Source organism: Egretta garzetta, unplaced genomic scaffold, assembly GCF_000687185.1.
Source record: "Egretta garzetta isolate BGI_Z169 unplaced genomic scaffold, ASM68718v1 scaffold325, whole genome shotgun sequence".
Classification (NCBI taxonomy): domain Eukaryota; kingdom Metazoa; phylum Chordata; class Aves; order Pelecaniformes; family Ardeidae; genus Egretta; species Egretta garzetta.
The window spans coordinates 1,592,844-1,608,816 of record NW_009259833.1 but is presented as its reverse complement, the minus strand read 5'-3'; the positions used below and the strand labels follow the sequence as shown (position 1 = coordinate 1,608,816).

The following is a 15,973-nucleotide window of genomic DNA, read 5'->3' as shown; positions in this document are numbered from 1 at the left end:
CACCTCTTAGTGTTTTACTACGCACTCCTGGGAAGAGTCTGGCTCTCTAGAACCCTGTCCTAGGTAATTATAGGCAACGATACGAATGCCTCCAAGTCTCTCCTCCAAGTGAACAACTGTAGTGCTCTCACCCTTCCCTGCACATCACGTGATCTTATTTTGCCCTATCATTTTGGTGGCCTTTGCTGGACCCACTCTGGTATGCCAGTATCGTTCTTGTACTATGGAGTGCAAACCTGGACATGGTGTCCAGATATGCTCTCAAAAGAGCCAAGCAGAAGGGAGTTATGACTTCTCTTGGACTGCTTAGGACCGTCTTGCGAATACATTGCAGCATGTGGATGGTGTTCTCTGCCATGAGGGCTCACTGCTGACTCCTGTTCAACTTGTCCACTGGGACACCCACATCCATTTCTGCAAAGCCTCTATCAGTCAGCCTGAACCTGCGTTGCTGCATGGGATTTTTCTGACCCTGACACATGGTTGGTGTTTTCTTCTCCTGGGGGTCATGTCAGCCTATTTCTCCAGTCTTTCAATGTCCTTCTGAATGGCAGTCCTGACCTCCAGCACATGAGCTACCAACAGTTTGATGTTACTGGGGAACTCCCTGAGGGTGTTCTCTGTCACTGTCCAGGTCACTAATGAGGATTTCGGAGCAGCCATCTCAAGTTCTGCCCTGACCCTGCCATTCAAGGCCTAGGGCTCTGCAAAGAACAACCTGTCTGTTATACTGTTCCTTTGAATAAGAAAACATCCAGATCATAGGCACAGACACCGATATAAGAGCTTGAGTAAGTGCATACTCCAAGAGAGGATTTGAGAGAAGCTAACGTTGTGGGGTTTTTCTGCTCAGGACCCTGTCTGTCCTGACCCGTAAGGAACAGGACATGGGCACAGTACAGCTGTAATAGAGGAGATATCGATATGGTAGATTCCAAAATGAATTCCAGAAGAGAAGGAAAAAAAATAAATTATCTTAGGTAATGAATCCAGAGCCTCTTAGACAGATGTGCCCATGTTCCTCTCTGGGAATGGCAGAGGAAAATGGTATCAGCTGAAGGTACCATCAAATCCAGGTTGGTTTTAGCGCAGAAGAGAGAAGCTTGCATCTCCAGCGTGCCTTCTAGCTTACTGGCCCAGTGGTGTGGTTCAAGGGATGCCCGCAATGGCTGTGATTATCAGTGCACTGTTCCTGCCAAGAGGTGGTTTTTCTTGCATTTAACACCAGCCCTGATGAGGATCTGGGTGAAGAAGAGCGCTGTGTTGTAAGCTCATTCAGCCATGGAATGGAATGACAGTGTCAGCTATCAGAAACCTCTTTCCCAAACAAACTTCAAGCCCTGTACAGAGTTTGACAATGCTTTTCAAATATTTTTAGGTAACATTGAGGGAAAAGATACAATCTACCTGTTTTGTTTGCAGGGAATTCTTACGTAAGCCCAGGCAAATGGATACGCTGCCTTCCAATTCAATGCTTTTTTATGACTCAAATTCCTCAACTTTCGTCACATTCCATACAACACTTCGGCTTGGTCAGACCATAAGTACTGCTTGCTAATGAGATCACTCTGACATTTAAAAAATACGTTCCTTTCTCAAAAAGGGCACAGAGCAAATTGAAATGAGCCTTTGTAGAGAAACATGGTTAGACCTTGCAAAACAATGATTCATCTTCCTTGCCAGAAACCCTCACCTTTTCTGGGAAATAATTCAAATGAAATAATCTTGTTCATGATTTCCCTAGAACGCACACCTGGATTTTTCAACCAGCCCCATTCCAAATGTTAATGGTGACCTCTACATTTTTCTTCTGCCTGGAAGAAAAGACTTACTAAAAAGGGAAGTTACAATTACTTGTATGGGAAGAGAAACTCCCAGTAAAAGTCTGCACATTAATTTATCAACAAAAGCCATACAAAAATTGACAGTAGGCATATTCATGCTAGAAGAAAGAGCCTTCCACAAAGAACCTTCTACATTACATTACTCCAAACCTTACATTTGGAAGATTCATGCTGAGGATCAAAGATGTAAAACTTGATGAACCTATTCTTGCAGGATCCCCAAATCCCTGCCCTTCCAATAAGAGCCCTTTATGACTGTGATCTCTCTGCAAGTAATTGCTTTCTACAAAAAGAAGGTACTTGCAGCACTAAGTGACATTGGTGCACAGGTGCAATGGATACGTAAGTAATGAATAAATATTGCTAGAAGACAAGAATTCCAGTCCATACAGAAGTGGGGAGGGTTTTTTCTTTACAAAAAGGAAGTATGAGAGAAAGCAGGAAGGTTCTCATAGGTGAATTAGGAAAGAACAAGTATTTTCCCATCATTTATCATCAATGGGTTGCTTGTCTGTCCTTCTTTCATGCCCAAATCTCAGTGATCCAGCTGTTGAGCATTCATCTGAGGACCTGACTTTGTCATCTGCCATGAACTCGAAAATATTTGGGTTAGGACTTGCCTGGCTTTCCTGTTAAAATAATATTTCACTGAAAAATTGTTATGAATCTCAGCCATCTATGTCCTGAGTAACAAACTCTCAACTAGTTGAGAAGTAACAAACATATACACAAATCCTTAAGAGCTACCATCATCTTTACTCGAGTTCCGTTGATTTCCCTGGAGTTATCCAAAAGACAAATCTGATTCCAAATATGGCCGATGAGTGGGATGGCTCAAGAAAATTATCCAGATCTCTGCAGGCCTTTATGCAAGAGGAAGATATTACCTCTTTGGCCTTGAATGCATTCTCACTTAGACTGGTGTGATTTGAGAGGAGTGTCACTGAGTCAGATTTATACCTGAGTTACATGCGCGCAAGCAAGAGAAGGATTGGGCAAACTGTGCCTAAAGCCCCAGTGGATTTGAGAGCCTTCTCCAGCAGCTTAGCTAGCTTTTCTTTCTATCCTTAGCAACACAGTCCTTATTAACCCTCCAAGCTGTGGTCAGTCATTTTGAGGACAGTTTGATTGACAGCATGTAACCTGCTAATGCTTTTCCCTGCGTTGTCCAATGCATTAGATCCTGGAGGTGGTTGGTTGGCTGTGTTGGGGTTTTTTTAGATTATTTTGTTGGTTTATTTTTAACCTCTTGGATGTCCTATAAGAAAAAGTCATCTTGAGCAAGAGGCATGAAGTATTTCAATGTAAGTACAAAAATAGGCATTTGGACTCCTCTGTTAGATATCTGTAAAAATACGTATTTGGGCAAGATGACCATTTTTGTTGCTTTGCCAGATAGTCAGTAGAATCCCCTTCCCATTTTGAAACTTCAAATAGATAAGACAAAACTTCTCCCTGTGGCAACTGTGGGAATTTCATGCCAGGTTTTTGTGGAAGGCTCTTTCTTCACATTTTATAGTGCTTCGTAAGAGCAGGTTTGAAAGACCATCTAGGCTTGGGTGGGTAACCAACTCTATCACCCAAAACTTAAGGGACAATGTTCCTTTATATTGGTGATCCCTTAACAGTCCTGTGAAATTATTCCCATAGAAAATTAGCATTGGGAAAGTACTTTATGATTTGTCCTATATTTTATTTTTTGTTATACTTCTTTCAATATAATGTAACAGCTTGAAAAAAGTAGAATAAATCCTCGGGAAGCAGTTAGATTTCTGGGAGTGCAGCCAGCATATTGTGGACCACCGTTGGTCCAGGGACTACAATTTGTCTGGATAATGGGTTTGTTTGGAAATTATGCTGCTGGTGTCTGAAAGCTCTAACGTGGGACTCATGGAAAAAAAGTAAGAGCCACCTTTCTGAAAGCTGTTGAAAAACGGAGAAATGAGAAATTTTTTTTCCCCCTGGAAGATAGAGTGATAGATTGACCTTTAACTGGGAAATAAATAAGTGAATAATTGCTTGGTGAAACATACATGGAAAGAATAAATCATACTGAAATCTTTGTCAGTGTGCATGGATATATAAAAGCAGAGATTTTTCAAAATAATAATCTTTCAAATGTATCTAATGTCTTTTCTCGTCTAGCCTAGGTTAAACTTCAATTTATTGCAGGAGCGAATTTGCTGTAGTACAAAGTGCACAAATATTTCACTTAAGAATAGCATAGTAAGAAAATAATGGTTTTATTCTAAAATGTGAAGAAAATCAGCTTTCTGAGTGCTGCAGCTCTGCAATCAATGACAAAATTCCCATTAATTACAGTGGTCACCAAACTGGTTCCCCAAAGAATAATTTATCAATAGCGCGACTATTTTCTTGAAACTAGAACTTTATTCAGCTGCTGCAAGAAGTGTAACCAGGAGCGTACTGAAGGAACCATGTCATTAGAAATACATTTATTGTTTTCCAAGTCATTTGTGAACACTACAAAATTTCTTTCTTGTGAGAGATTTTTTTGAAGTTGTCATAGAAAACTGCTATCAACTAAGAACATGATTTGGAAAGTAAATTTGATGTAGGTGCTTGTAGCCAGAACCACCTTCTGCATGCTACAGGACAAGCTACTGTATTCCTTGCTGCCAATTGAAATGGGTTGCTGCCTCTATGTGAGCAGTAACGTCTGACCAGAAGGTGACATCTCTCAGTGCCATTTTGAGAGTCTCCATTTAAGTTTGAGTAAGTAACTCAAAGTGAACTGTGGAATAGCTGTTCATATTCATGAAACAGACGTTTGTCATAGTCATTACAGCCAATATTTTAGCAGTTGTAAATAGTGTTGTTTGGGGTTTTTTCCATGTTAAAAATAACACATCTTCTTTTTTGGCATAGTAGTTTTGTTCCATGTGGGGTCTGAATTTTGTAGTGATTAACTTCCAAGACAATGCATTTGATAAGGGTAAGCAAGAAAGAGTAGAGTCCAAGCTCTTTTCCACTTCTTTCCATCATGGCAAAGACATTAGAATCATAGAATTGTTTAGGTTGGAAAAGACCTTTAATATCATCCATCCATTAAGAAACAGTTGGATTCCAAAAGCTGAGTTTCAACCTCCAGACTTAAGCACTGAAGTCAAGTTAGCTTTAAAAGTGAAGGACACCAGGCGCTCCAACACAAATTGGAGAGATCGTTCTCCTCACACTTGCACTGAATTCAAATTTCCCCACTCTTTAGCAGAACCAACTTTTGTTGTTCTACTTGAGATCTTGCAATATTTCTTACCATACTTGCCTGCATAACTGCCATGGACTTCCATCCTGATTTTGCCTTAGCACACTGTGGCATGGCCACATGCAGCTGATCTGAAACCAGGCTGCTCTGCCCCTCTGTACAGTCAGGCGTGGTTGTGTGCCACAATGTGCAATCACTACATGAACAAATTTTGTTTTGTTTTGTTTTTTGTTATGCGCCAGTTCATGGGGTTACGGGTTACATGAGAATCTCAGCTCGCTGCTTGTAAAAATAAAAGCAAAGTAATCACTGGCTCTGATATTTTCAGAGAAAACCTCAAAAATATAATCAAGGAAGACATAAAATTCAAAAGGACAACAAATACACAAATATCAGTTTTTGTGGGTTTTGCTTGGGGTCTGACTCATGCTTTTTATGCCTCGGGGGTGACTGACTGAATTCTCATTGGCATCTGCAGGACAAGGACGGTTTAACTGTGAGGAGCAGGGTTATGGCTGCTCTTCCTGCTGTGTTTCCTTGTATCTACCTCAGCCAGTGAGTTCATATCTCCATGTTGGTACAACCTTCTCTTGATCAAGCATAGATGGTAAAACTGCTGTGAGGCAAACAAACCTTGCTCCCATGCTAGTCAGGCACTGATTCTGCGTGACTCAGACAAACCTTCCTCTGTTTTTGCTTCTCTCGTAGTTACCTTTAAGCAAGAGGGATGACTCAGGTGCCTACTGACTCCCTGTCAACCACCAGCTCCTACAACTATGAGCAGCCCTTTCTCTCTGTGGCTCGGGCAAGCACTGTCACAAAGGTACCCCCAGCCAAAAAAATAACCTTCTTCAAGAGTGGAGATCCTCAGTTTGTGGGAGTCAAGATGGCCATCAACCAGCGAAGCTTCAAGAGCTTCAGTGCCCTCATGGATGACCTCTCTCATCGGGTCCCACTGCCATTTGGGGTACGGACCATCACCACCCCACGAGGAATACATTGCATCAGTGAGCTGGACCAGCTGGAGGATGGAGGATGCTACCTTTGCTCTGACAAGAAATATGTCAAGCCTATCAGCATTACTTCTGGGGGACACAGGCCAGGGCCTCCACGGAATGGTCGTCCCTCCAGTAGCTTGAGAAGAGCAGCTCAGGAAGGCAAGCTGGAAGATTATTCTACACCTTTCACTCAGCATGGCCCCAGAATACCCAAGAAAATCACTCTAGTTAAGAACGGAGAAAGTGGTTTTCGGCGCTCAATTATCTTGAACCGCAGAAATGCCAGGAGTTTCAAAACGCTCCTGGATGAGATTTCAGAGATCCTGCAATTCCCAGTGAAGAAGCTCTACACTGTTGATGGAAAGAAGGCAAGTATCTCTGGTACCTGTTGCTTGTCAGTTATTCTAACACGTGTTATCACATCGGCATTTGCATCCCCTGTGGTGCAAATCCTTAAGCTGATGGGGCCAATAGTTTACCCACATTACCTTAATCCTTTGGGCTTGTGTCATTACTGTCACAGTACTTACTTCCCCACTAATTACATGAAGGGGTGATGCAGAAGAATGTTGTTCAGCTATTCAAGAACTTCATACATGAAATGTTGTTTGGGGTCAATGGGAAGCAACTTCTGATAGAAGTCCAGTTCAATGCTTTGCAACTGGGTATAAAATCCCTAAATAAACTTCTAGTAATGGAGTTTTCCACCCTCTCCCAGGAGGCATGTCCCAGTGATGGCTTAACTTTTCTGTGCCTAATAACCAGGAATTCAAGAAAATAAGAGAGCCCTTAGGTAGCACCTTGTGGTTGCATAGTTCCTAACAGATCAGGGTACTGCTCCTGAGCACTGTCATAATATAACTAATAGATGCATAAATAATTAAGATACGAGTGGTATCAGGAGATACATTTGTGTTGATGATTTTGTGACAGTTGGGGTGGACTCTTATCATAAATTCAGGGCATAACAACTACTTTTTTTTCTTCTGTTCCCAGAAGAGTTTCCTGGCAAACCTGAGATCCATCTCTTTGTAATGTAGACTAAGCTGTACTTCCATTTCTTCTGAAGAGGTCTCACATGTCTTGTCCCTGACTCATCCCTGGCAATGCAGCCAAGTGGAGCAGTTACCCCGTTCCTTGCCACATTTTCCACCTTCACAGTGCCATGTGCCAGCTCCTCAGTGGTAAAGTTACAGCCGCTTGTGGTGTTACTTTCTAAACCAGATGACTGAAGTGACTTGGGTTCAAACGACCCTCTATCCAGGAGAGGAAAAAAAAGACGGAGGAATTTTTTTAACCCAGATCGTTTTACCTGGCACAGGGACAGGAGTGTGCAGTCACGAAGGAGAGAGAGAGGGGATAATGGTGCCTTAAGCCGGCTTTCCTGGTGGAGGCAACGTGTCATACCACAGTGTTTTCTGCTATGCCCACCACTCTGGAGAGAGCTTCCAGTTCTCAGCTGGAAGATCCAAGCAAAATGTCCTTCCCAAACACCCTACTGCTACAGCTTTCCCAACCCTACTGATCCAGTGTCAGCTTGACTGCAGTCAGAGATGAGATGAAATGCCAGGGAAAGGATGTTCCACTCCACATACGCCAGACAACTGAAACTGCAACTTTGCTGAGCAAGAGAGGGAAGTTAGGTATGGACAACCCAAGCATGGCCTAGGATAAGCAAAATATATAATTCTTCTCCTCAAACTTTATAGCCTAAGAGTCGGTTGTCTAATTCCAAGATGAGCAAGCTGGCCACCCTACTGTGGGATTCTTCTTTTCTAAGTGTGTCTAGAGTCTGTGTTCCTCCTAATGGGAGAGTAGAAAGAAATGGCTCACTTGTAGGCAACTGCAAGACAAATCCCATGCCTTAGGGTATGTCTGCAGTCAATGGGGAAAAAATAGGCACTTTAGACAGCTCCTTTCCAAGTAACTGTCTAAACGACTGTGGATATCTGGAGCTGGATTAATTTCAGATTCAGGTACCTGAATGCCAGTGTCAAAATGTTTCTGTAAGTGAGGTAAGCGGTTAAGCTCCCATATAGATGTTGAGACGAAGCTGACAGCCCATTGTACTTGGAGCTGGCCAAAGACGGGTGTCTAGATGCCTTCAGAATCAGTTAGGTTCTTTTTTCTAGCTTCCACCAATTTATTTTCACGGTGAGTTTGCTGTGTTCCATGGCTACAACTATGCTACTAAATTAAAAAATGTTAGAGCAGGATCTCATCCCTCTTTTCTCCATTCTGCTAAATTCTTAACATCTTCCCTGGTTTGGTCTTGGCCCAGAGTAACAGTCTCCCAACAGTTTAGAGTTAGGGCCTGGGACCATTCACCATAGGTGGTTTGGATGTGGCCAGCCTGTCTTTGAGCAGCCAGGCTGCTTCAGTTGACCTCCATTCTGAAGAACAGGGTCTGGCACCTCTTGCTTTACTATTACAAATGTAGCCAACTCTAATGAGTTAAAAAAAAACAAACCCAACCCTGCTGCCAAGATGTGTTATAATTTATGGATAAATATTTTATTTTGTCACTGATTTCTCCATTTTTTAAGACTCGGACTCCTGTTCAGTCCGCATGAAGATAATAATCTTGTACAGTGGTAGTAAGTTCCTCTTCACTTCACATTTTCGAGATTTTTCACCCATTTATCTAAAAAAAAAAAGATTGCCTCCTACTTCTTAGTGCAATCTTAATGTTCTCATCGTTATTCTTAAAGGAGTTTCCCACAATTTTCCTTCTAGTCATCATAAAGCCTTTTCTTCTTAGTCATTATAAACACGGATATTTTAGCTGGGATATACAATAAATACATGCTCAGCACACACAATATCTTCACTATTGTTCAACCTCTATCTTTCTTTCCATCTAAAGACATGCAGTTATCTTTTACATTTTCAGCTCTGCAGTGGTGATCAACCTGCCTGAAGGGCTCTGTTCTCCCAGGGTCCGATCTCATCCCAATATGTCAAGATGCGTCAAGACATGGCTAGAATGACATGGGTACAAACTGACCAGAAGTGGTCACTGTGGAATGTTCGAAGCTGATGGCACTTACTAAGTTTTGCATGCCAACATCTTTGCTGACCGTTTAAGTGACAAGCTACGTAGGTCTCTTCAGGAGACAACGTGTCAATAGCTTTGTTACTTGTTTTGCATCCCCACTTCCAATTCAGCCTTTGTTTCTGGAAATGGTTCAGCCCAAGCGGCATATGAACATCACTTCAAAATATATTGATGCTCTTTGTTGCAGCTAGATTATCTTCTCTGGCATGCCACAGAGTTTAAGATTGTCCTTTATGTAATGATAATGATATTTGCCACAGTAAATCCCAGGAGTCCCATAGAGACCTTTTTTCCCCTGCTTTTTTTCTACATGTTTTCCATCTGCAGAAATAGGGCTGTGGATCAAACACCATCACGCAATCTCTCCATGGTCCCTTGGGATTCTTTTTTTGGATATGAAAATTGGAGATTTCATTATCATCTTGTCAATAGGCAGTTCATCTTCTGTACCTTATTAATTTAATTTGCACTCCTTTTATTCTTGTGTAGAATATTGCAGTGATAGGTAACTTTGGGTCCAACCTGACCAGTGTTATCGGCTTACGCATAGCTAGGAAATGTGTGATTATTAATATCTTTCCTGGGGAATCTTTTAAAGTTATCTTTTTGGCCATTCTTAATTTCAATCATTTAACTCTTGCTTTTTAACTGTTCATTGCTGCTCATTCAATGGTCATTCCTGTTAGGACTTCCTGGAGCTGTTACTCTAGTCTTGGATGCAAAGCATTTAAATGACAGAAAAATTCACTCTGTCTTGGATTTTCCAGTCTTTTCCTTTCATAGGGATTCTCTAAACTGTTTCTGCTCTTCTGTCTAAATTTTCTTGTCACACCTCAAGATCTCTGCTCCCTGTACACAATTGGCTGTGTCCCAGAGTTTTCATCAAATACTAATGGGGAGGGAAAATGGTGAATTTGTCGCACAGTTTGGGGGATTTCCTGAAATAATCTACTTCAACTGGTGCTGAAGATTAATTTTGACTGTACATCTTGCCTTTATACTGATGTTTTCATTTTCTGCTAGAGACAATGAAAACATGCCTCCGTTCTTCCATGACTATTCAAAGGTGTCTGGATGCTTCATATTTCTTGGGTATTTGCTTGTTCCTCATATTATTCTTTTCGAATAATAATTCAAATTGTCTTTTAATAATAATTTTGTTAACTTCTTGTATCATATGCCTATGTCTAGTCTTATAGTGGCCACTATTTCTTGGAAAGGGGGCTGGGAGTAAGAGGGACAGGAGCTTTTGACATTCATTCCCATGATTTGACAGATTAGCTGATTAACAGTAAGATTAATTCCTAAGCAATGTATCTGGACTACTGCTGATTGACTGTGCTTATCTGGTTTAGAATGACATAATTCACAGCATTTAAAAACAAGTTCACAATGTGTCTTTTCCTGGCAGTTTTTCCTTGATCTCTTGAAAACTGAACAAAAAAAGGAAAAAATCTCCTCTCCTACAGGTGAATCTCTCTCTTCCATCAATGAAAGCACTATTCATAGACCTGAGAGCGTTGCCCCTTCAATCTGCTTTTGTTTTCTTCTACTACTATAACTCCAGATCTAAACTCGAATCTTAAGTTAAATCACCTCTGCAACATAATGTGTGGCTGGCATATAGTCCCAGTGGCTCTGTTTTAATTTCTTTAATGTTTAGTTGAGTAAATCCAGAACACTTCACTATTACAAATCTTTGGTTTCCTATTATACCTTTATGTGGGTATAAACTTAGATACACATGGAACAGAATTTTTGTTTTGTGTTTCTTTCATGTAGTATAGATTTGAAAAAGCAGAGAAAAGTGTTTTCTTCCTTTTGTAGTCCACCTAGTCCACAAATGTTTCCAGTAAAACTCTAAGTTTAATTCAATCATAACTCACAGGGAAATAAACATTTTGGACTGCAACTCTCACTGGTTTTGCACATAAGTACATTTTCTTCTCCAGACAAAACTTGTATCATTTATTTTTATAGCCCTCATTTTGTCTCATTTTTTTTCAAACTGGCTTTAGCCTAAGGTTTTACCTGAGAAGGTAAAAGGAAGGAATGCTAGTGATTTCATGAAGGCAATGAACTGAACATTTTACCTCTATTTTACGGAATAAAGTCAGAAGAAGGTCATGGGCAACTATGCAGAATCCTAATACAGATGAAGTTCATAGTAAGGCCAAAGGTGGTGGTGTAACATCAAGATCCATTGGAGGCCAGCAGATCTCTTGCTTTTGGTATCAAACGTATTTTGCTGTTATTTTGTCTTTTCTTGCTCCCATTTGTCTGCTTATTTACCTTCTACGTATTTTCAAAATTATACTTTATCAACTTCTTGGGAAAGGTCAGTCTATTCGCTGCTTATTTCTTCTTTGGCTTGAATTATAGGGCCTTCATTGCTCTGGGTCACAGAGACTTTCAGTGTTATGAATTAAAAACTCACAGCCTATAATAATTATGCAAAGTTCAGGTCAGTAGAAACAGTGATTGAAAGATCCTGATTCTAATGTTAGTATAAATCCAGAGAGGTTATATTGGAATTTACACATCTGAGTTTTCATTCTAGCCCCTGAAGCCTTGAAGGAGGTGAAACCAGTATTTTTACTCTTAAGTGTCAAGCAGAATGCCTACTGGGAAGGAAGAGCTAGTCCCACTGAAGTGAATGTGTGTTTAAGTGTTTGGTCACTGATTTCAGCAGGGCCAAGAGCCCCTCTTCCCAAACTAACCATGATTTTTGTTGTCAGTTTCTAAATCAAAATTGTAATCTGATGACCATGGGGCTGGAGAGAAATCTAATTTTATTTTAGCTTAGAAAAATCAGTTAAAATTTCAGCAAGTAAAAAGTGTAAATCATCTAGTTCTTTTCAGGTCAAGACACAAGTTACTGTTTTCCAGGTGATTAAGTGGAAACAGTGCTCAAATAGAGAAATCTGTTATTTGGGTTAACATTGACTTGTCATTAACTCGCCAGTGAAACTTTGTTTGTGTGTTTGTGCACTGAAAGATAGACAGGCCTGGACTTAATTCATCTAAATCTGATCAGCTTATTAGGCATTTGAGATGGGGGGTCATTTTGCCTCTCTTTATTGACTACAGAAGATCGGAAGGCTGACTCAGACTAGTCATGTAAAATCAGGAGGAATTAACCCAAGCCCAAGGTTTCATACACTTGGTTTAAAGTACTACGGATATTTAAATATTAGCACACATAGGACATGGGACTCTACATCTGAAGATCACTAGGCTGACGAGGCAGTTGAAAATTGCAGCTTTCCTAGTTTTTACTAGGGACATCAATTCTACACTAAAAAAGAACCAGCTGTGTTACTAAGAGAAAATATCTCAATAGAAAATGTAGAGTAAAATTTGTAGGTTATCTTCACCATCAGACAGGCTTTCATCTCTGTTTTGGGAAGTTCTTATACAATCCAGTGGATTTTCTTTCTTCATCACCTAAACCACAGAAGAATGCACCTATGGGCAGATCCCTACTGCCTCTCTCTGGAGAGGGAAGAATGCCTCTAGGGGCAAAGAGGCAGACAAGAGATCATAGAAAGGCCAGAAATCCTCACAGGCAATTAAACTATAAGAAATGATATGTAAGATTACGTGAGAGCAACTGCACAGCAACAGAGGATTTCCCTTACAAATGGCAATTATCCAGGGTCCACCAGCTGAACATTCATTAAGATTTCTTTAAGTCACAGGAGCCCAGAAACATGACTATGTGTCTAGTCACAGGTGTCCTCATTTCTGCACTTACTCTTGAATCACTAGGGCTTCCTTTTACTGCCTGTCTTAAATTAAAACAAAACCAAATTCTTCCTTAAAATCCAGTAGTCCTTCTTGTATGGTGTTTGAAACCACATTGCGTAATGGCAAATAGTCTACATAGTTTATGGCTACTGGTGGCAATTACCATGAGCTTCTCAAATGGGATTTATCAACCGTCAGAAGAGTTTTCCAAGGGATGTGGCTAGTCTTATGTTTGTTGGAGTCGGGCCAAGACTGAGATTTTTTTTGCTTAGGCACACTCAAGACTGACGGTAAGTTGTTATATTTAATGAGTGAATCTGATCCAGTCTGTTATGTAGAAAAGCAGAGTAGATGACCAGAAAGATGCTCTTTTGCCTTAGACTCTACAAGTGAGAATATTGCAGAATGAGCACTGTATGCAACCAAATTTCCTTGAGGGATCAGAGAATTACAGTGCGAGTTAATCGGGGGAGCAATCATGAGTTAAGGAATGCTTCCTCAGGCACCACTAACTGGAGACTGTAAAGGATTAGTTATTAGAAACTCCTTGGGGTAAGGACCCTCATTTTCCTTGTGTGTTTATGTAGAGTTTGGAATGAGAGACACTAGATGCTGTGGCAAGACTAACCATTCTCAGTCAAATCAAGCCATCTTTGGCAATGGCCAGTTGCAGCAGTCTTGGAGAAAGGCAGAAGGACATATATGAAGTGATTCTTTCTTCAGTGTATCTTCCCAGTCTCCAGCAACCTGTTGGTTAAGATCTTCCTCAGCCAGAGGTAGCACAGGCTACAGATATTCCAGTAGACCGAACAGTATCAGGGCACATACTCTGGCCCTCCCACCAAACGGCACTGTCTATACATACTCACACTGTGTAGCCTCCGAAATAGGGTCTAATTCTCACAGGTCTAAAATTGGGTGGCTACATTCAAGACAGTTCTTAGGAAAGGTCCCTGGCATATGTTAACTCCTAGATCTGCCCAGGCATGGCCTGGGAGAGTGCCAGTTTATCCAGGCTTTAAGTGCACCAAAGACCATTCTAACAGTGTAATAGTACAGGCAACTGTGTTCCAATGCCCTGGATCCAGAATTGTTTAATTTAGCAGTAAAGACAGAACCTCTATTTTTGGCTGTTTTTACTAAAGCTATTGGCCTAACTGTTACTACTAAGTTGTTCTTGATAATAATGACTGCATTTACAGTGACCTTAGGGTGCAAGGCCAGGAAACAGGCTTGTCTGACATATTTCCTGACTCAGATTTAGGCATCCATATAGCCATTTCTAGGACATCTGTAGACTGCCCGCAGGCATCCTCTAGGCCACTCATGTTTGGGCTGTCTACCAAGCTCATCTGTCTTAATGACAGGTGTCATCAAGACCCTGATGGAACTGTAAGAGGGAAATGAGAGACGTAGGGGGAAAAGAGATGGTTTAAAATGTGGTGTGTATATAAACAAGATAATTTCCCTCCTTGGGATAGTTAATTTTTCTGTTTCCACGTTGACATATTCACTGTGACACTTGGTTTCGTGCTGTGTTCAGGTATGAATAACTGCCACCAATTTCAGCCCCTCATCTGGTGCAAACCGTTGTTACCAAGTGAGCTGTACCACTTTCTACCCACCATGCGTGTGACTCATAGTCTAAAAACAAACCACAGGTTTCAGGTTCAATATTCTCTGATTCCATGCCAAAACCACAATGACTCCAATGAGATTTACACAAGCGATCTGTAAACCTCAGCAAAACTTTCCATGAACCTGATCCATAAGAAGACTCATATCCAGGTGTGTTTTATGAACCTTTGAGATGCCCTGAAATCATTTGGCCCAGTGCCTTACTAGATGTAGTTAAACGGACCCCGTGTGCTAGACACTTTCTTATCTAACATATACCAAATCTAATTCTTTCTTATCTAACGTATACCAAATGCAAATGATTCCCTTAGCCTGAGGAGATTTTGTTCTTTCAATAATAAAGTAACAAAGTGTAATTACTTTCTAATTCTTCTGAATTTAATCCAGGGCAAAGACGTTTCCAATCATATTATCGAGTATACGCAATAATATTGGTGAACATGATGCTTCTACTTATTTGTTTACCTGGAGTACAAAGAATAGCAGAATTCCACCCTCTCCTGGAAAAACTGTGAATTTTCTTCAAGTACTCCAAGTAGAAATCACTGTTTCTGCAAAGAATTTTTGCAGGAGAGGCAGGGGTTTTTCATAGGGATATCTGTTTTACTAAATTCAGATTTTAGAATATTTACCAGTACTAGGGGAGGAAAAGATAGCATGTTTTGCATTTTCATCAATTTGCTGCTTCCTTTGTGTCCTGAACAGAGAATTCAAAGGATTCCGCCGCAACTTTTAGCAAGGTCTGGTTCTCTTTCGACTCACATCTTCTCTCAAATAAATTCAGTTAACATCAGGGGATCTACTTCTACTATGTAGAAATAAACAGCTTTCTGGCTTTCACATTTGTACCACGAACTTTGCAAATTGAGGGGGAAACCCTGGACTTGATAACAAGAAAACGCCTGTTCCATTAAACCAGAGGTTTCAGCTAAATATGTTTATCTTTATGCCCCGAGCTTCTGGAGTCTATAGGCTGTATCCATAGTGCTCGATGAAGCACAACACACAAAGAAGCACCTGGGATGGTAAATCCATGCAACAATATCATATGGATCTATAAGCTTGATCTAGAAGCAGTAGAGTTTATATACTCAGTTCCATCTCCTACAGCTCGTTGGAACACATCTATATTCTGTCTTCTACCAGTTGGACTTGATGACCTTAAAGGTCTTTTCCAACCTAAACGATTCTATGATTCCATGTTGTGCTTGCCTCTTTCCCCCCACAGCTTCCATCTGGAATAACTTTTCGTCCAAGGCGTAGATAAAAAGGGTAAGCTTTGAGAACTTCTGGTCATGGGGAAAAGCTTGAACTCGTGAACCTTATCCTTCCCACTGACTCAGTCACCACAAGGCTAATCACAAGAAACAAATGCTTAGCGTTTTTCAAGACCTGTCAACTTTTAAGCTCATCCTCTCCTCCACCAGGACAAGGGCAGGCGCTTGGGGTGGGGTGGATG

General features: G+C 40.9%; 1 protein-coding gene across 1 annotated transcript in view; it reads left to right on the top strand.

Moving 5' to 3' along the window:
* The first annotated feature begins 5,797 nt into the window (after window positions 1–5,797).
* The window catches only part of RP1L1 (RP1 like 1), a 28,157-nt gene continuing 17,981 nt past the window's right edge, over window positions 5,798–15,973 (top strand). Inside the window, exon 1 of the mRNA XM_035895442.1 lies at window positions 5,798–6,436. Within this exon, the coding sequence (XP_035751335.1) occupies window positions 5,798–6,436 (639 nt within the window). The remainder of the gene's footprint in view (window positions 6,437–15,973) is intronic.